Raw genomic sequence first — 4,776 nt, 5'->3', positions numbered from 1 at the left:
ACGGACACATAGTATAGTACAGTACAATACAGTGGCTACTTGGACCTGCACTGTTGCAACCTCAACCTGACTCCCGTGGCAAAGACAACACGCTGCGAGATAAAGAGAGAGAATATCGATTGATATTCCAAAGTTTCATACTGAAAGAAGTACAAATATTATATAAAAGTGTCCAATGATAAAAATCATTATCATTAACATGTACTGTAAACATTGAGTGAGAGTTGGAAGAATAGAGAGACAGAGAGAGATAGAAAGAGACCAGAGATAGAGGGAGAGAGAAGGAAATATATTTCCAGTACAACAGTCAAGTGATTCCACATCCAGAGACTATAGAACCTTTTCGCCACTCTGCTCCTGAAAAGGCCAGTCCCCAGGAAATTCCTATCCTCCTTTCATTCTTCCTTCCATCATTCAACCTTTCCTTAACTCTGTTATTCAATGCCAGATGAGCTGGGAAGACCAGACTCTGTCTATCTGTGTCCCAGAGAGAGTGTCTCTATTTGCCGATATACAGAAAGTCCAGACAGAGGAACGCTTGACAATGAAAGTAAACATGCCCGTATTGACTCCATCTGCCCGTTCCAAAGTAGAACCCTTTAGAACCGCTCAGTAAAAACATTCTGCCAGTCAGTCAGTCTCCATTAGTGCAATGAGAGAGAGCGAGAAAGCCAAGAAGGCCTCTCCTATCACTGAGTGAGTGATGGAGAGAGACAAAGAAATATTTGAAGAGGTGTTGTTTGGGACCAGGGGGCATCTCCGCACCCTTCAGATCTGCGTCTGCAGGGGGTGTCCTGGGGGGGTATTTAATGGGTGTCCATCGGGGCTCTGGACAGGGTACCCTGGGGGTGTGTAGGGAGGGGGTGCGGGCAAGGGCTTGATGCCTCTGGTCCTCATGTAGGAGAGGAACTGGTCAGGGATCTCAGCCAGGACATCCTTGGCTAGACGGGCCATACTCAGGATGTGGTTCCCTGTCCGGTCGATGTAGTCTCTGAACGGGACAAACTGGATGACAAGAGAAAGACAAAAACAGGGCTGGAATTAGTTACAGTACAGTTAATATACAGGTTTGTTTAGCTACTAAATGCTGAATCCTAACTGGAAAACAGACAGAGAGAAGAAATGGAGCTGGAGAAATATACTCTAATATATACTAAAAATTAGTATAGGCATTATATAGTAGGTGTTAGGCCATTATGTGTGAATTCTGCAAAATACTTTCAAAGACCTTTGAAAAACCTATGTTGAGACTTTTTGGACCCACAGTACAAGTAAAACATAAATGTATTCATAACAGTTGGCAAGTTTAGAGCGAGGTGAAATAGGCCTAGCTAATCAGCTATCAAAGCCTTTCGTTTCCCTCGTCTCTTGTTGTTATGTACAGTGCATTGCTAGCGAACGCTCAGTCTCTTTCATATCTGAACTAATGAGGCTGGGGGCAGAGACAGTTTTATCACAGAAGTGTCTTTCATAGGGGTCCTGCCTGTCTGTGTGTAGAGGCAGCTAACTATCCAGACTGACAGATTGTGAGGGCGTGAGTGGGCTAGAAAGAGCAGAACAGAGCTGAACGGACCTCCTAATGTGTGTGTGTGTGTATGTGTGTGTAGACCTCCTAGCCAGGTCCACAGCAGAGCAGCCTTGATGTTCTCTCTGTGTTAACAAGGCTCACTAATGAGCAGGGGGAGCGTAAAGATCTAGCCCTCTATCATATCATCCACACAGAGGGAGGTGAGGGAAGAGGGAAAGAGGAGGATGAAAAGGAGGAGGAGGAAGAGGGAGGGAAGTAAAGAGGGAGGAAGAGAGGAGCCCCTTCTGTTGTCCAACGGAGCAGGGGAAGCCCTGATAGGAAACGGTGCCTAATAGGCTATTATCATATAATGGTGGCTAACCATTTGGAATAGCATGGAGGCTAGCCATTTGGCACAATAGCATAGCATGGAGGCTAGCCACATCAGGGCTAATGTAGCATGGAGGCTAGCCACATCAGGGCTAATGTAGCATGGAGGCAAGCCACATCAGGGCTGGGGTAATGTCCTGTGGGCAGATTCTGTGTGTAGACAGGACTGAATGGGATGCGTCACAGGTTATTTGGATGTATCAGGATTTGGGCGAAGGCTGTGCTTAAACTTCTTCGACTCGAGTGCTTCGTGCATGTGCCCACACGGATAGGAAGGGGGTGGGGTAAGGGGGGGCTTTGGCTGAGAATTTCCTTTTGCGAGGGTGGAGACTTTCGATTTTGCCGAAACTCTCAATTTCTAACAAGTATGATCACAGAAGTTAATCAAGCAGCTGACCAAATTATGCAAGATTTTACTTCTGGGTTAACAGAGATTAGGAAACCCTCTGCGGGGTTTCTGTCCATCTGGCCTGATGAGGGAGAGCAGAGCAGGTGGGAAGGATCTGAACTCAGACCAGATGTCTGTCTGTCTAACGACACAGATGTTAACTCTAATGTATGAGCACTACTATCTGTGTAAATGTCTTTTTTTGGTTTTATGTATGATTCTGTTGATTCCCCCGTTCGGATTTCCTTCCCAATATGTTTTCTAGTACTTCTAGTCTCTAGATTATACTACTATTGATCATCATTATGTGCATAAAAACAGTATGTTGTAGCCTCTGTCCATAGCCCTGACTGTTCTGTGCTATGCAATCAATCAAATGTATTTTTATAAAGCCCTTTGTACAATAGCAGTAGTCACAAAGTGGAGTCAGATGGATGCAGATGGATGCAGATGGAAACAGTTTCTTTGTTTGTGAGGCATATTCTAATGCTCCCAAAACCCTACCTATTTGACTCCATGCATCTTGCAGCCTAGCAGTGGAACAAACAGAAGGAACACGGCGTACCTGAACAATGTCCCTCTCTGCATATCTTCCTCTCGACGAGATCCTCACTTCATCCCCGTCCAACTCGATCATCGCTGAGGAGAAACATGATACTGTAGTCATCATCTGCTCAGTGGAGTGTATATGTGTGTGTGTGTGTGTGTGTGTGTGTGTGTGTGTGTGTGTGTGTGTGTGTGTGTGTGTGTGTGTGTGTGTGTGTGTGTGTGTGTGTGTGTGTGTGTGTGTGTGTGTGTGTGTGTGTGTGTGTGTGTGTGTGTGTGTGTGTGTGTGTGTGTGTGTGTGTGTGTGTGCGTGTGTGCATGTGTGTGCGCATACGCACGTACGTACATTTGTGCATCTGTGTGTGTTTCTTACCATCAAATTCTGCTGGTCCCACCCCTACGATGATAATCGACATGGGAAGACACGATGCCTGGATAGGACACGAGGAAACAAAGTTGAGTCCCATATTCTCCCCATTATGTCTGTGACATAACGTTGAGTCTGTCACACAGTATAAATATTCATAGGATTCTGTCAGACAGTCTGAGAAATGTGTTTTATGAGTGATGTTGACCGAGAACCTATACAGCCTACAGCCTATACAATAAAGTTGATTCACCCCAAGCTGTGTCTATGTGTGTGTGTAAATATTCATGGCGTGTGTCTGTGAGATGTAGCATCTTCCTGAGGGCTGCGTGGGACAGGAACACCTCTCGGAAGTTGGGGACGAGAAAATAAATAAATAAATAAAAGTCCCTCAACTCACACTCCCCCAACACTTTAACGTGTGTGTGTGTTCGTGTGTGTACGTGTGTCCATAACCCCACCCCTGCTCTCTCCATCTTTATGAGTGATGAGTTAGTTTGACTGAGGTGTTACCCCAGGGCTGTAGAATGATGAATTAGTTTGACTGAGGTGTTACCCCAGGGCTGTAGAATGATAAGTTAGTTTGACTGAGGTGTTACCCCAGGACTGTAGAATGATGAGTTAGTTTGACTGAGATGTTACCCCAGGGCTGTAGAATTATGAGTTTTTCAGAATGTCTTGTTTACTTGTTAAGCTAGGAACTGATCCCAAGTCAGCCTTTACCTCTCCCTATATACAGTGGGGAGAACAAGTATTTGATACACTGCCGATTTTGCAGGTTTTCCTACTTACAAAGCATGTAGAGGTCTGTAATTTTTTATCATAGGTACACTTCAACTGTGAGAGACGGAATCTAAAACATAAATCCAGAAAATCACATTGCATGATTTTTAAGTAATTAATTAGCATTTTATTGCATGACATAAGTATTTGATCACCTACCAACCAGTAAGAATTCCGGCTCTCACAGACCTGTTAGTTTTTCTTTAAGAAGCCCTCCTGTTCTCCACTCATTACCTGTATTAACTGCACCTGTTTTAACTCGGTACCTGTATAAAAGACACCTGTCCACACACTCAATCAAACAGACTCCAACCTCTCCACAATGGCCAAGACCAGAGAGCTGTGTAAGGACATCAGGGWTAAAATTGTAGACCTGCACAAGGCTGGGATGGGCTACAGGACAATAGGCAAACAGCTTGGTGAGAAGGCAACAACTGTTGGCGCAATTATTAGAAAATGGAAGAAGTTCAAGATGACGGTCAATCACCCTYGGTCTGGGCTCCATGCAAGATCTCACCTCGTGGGGCATCAATGATCATGAGGAAGGTAAGGGATCAGCCCAGAACTACACGGCAGGACCTGGTCAATGACCTGAAGAGAGCTGGGACCACAGTCTCAAAGAAAACCATTAGTAACACACTACGCCGTCATGGATTAAAATCCTGCAGCGCACGCAAGGTCCCCCTGCTCAAGCCAGCGTATGTCCAGGCCCGTCTGAAGTTTGCCAATGACCATCTGGATGATCCAGAGGAGGAATGGGAGAAGGTCATGTGGTCTGATGAGACAAAAATAGAG

At 45.2% G+C, this 4,776-nt stretch overlaps 1 protein-coding gene across 1 annotated transcript in view; it reads right to left on the bottom strand.

The window, feature by feature from the left end:
• Positions 1-675: 675 nt before the first annotated feature.
• The window catches only part of LOC111951182 (copine-8), a 122,931-nt gene continuing 118,830 nt past the window's right edge, over positions 676-4,776 (bottom strand). The window contains exons 18-20 of the mRNA XM_023969252.2: positions 3,205-3,262; positions 2,851-2,924; positions 676-1,005 (exon numbers count right to left, since the gene is read on the bottom strand). Coding sequence (XP_023825020.1) covers positions 769-1,005; positions 2,851-2,924; positions 3,205-3,262 — 369 coding nt within the window. The 3' untranslated portion in view covers positions 676-768. The remainder of the gene's footprint in view (positions 1,006-2,850; positions 2,925-3,204; positions 3,263-4,776) is intronic.

Source organism: Salvelinus sp. IW2-2015, linkage group LG3 (assembly GCF_002910315.2).
Source record: "Salvelinus sp. IW2-2015 linkage group LG3, ASM291031v2, whole genome shotgun sequence".
Lineage (NCBI taxonomy): Eukaryota > Metazoa > Chordata > Actinopteri > Salmoniformes > Salmonidae > Salvelinus > Salvelinus sp. IW2-2015.
The sequence above is the reverse complement of the archived record's forward strand: the minus strand, read 5'-3'. Positions and strand labels throughout refer to the sequence as shown.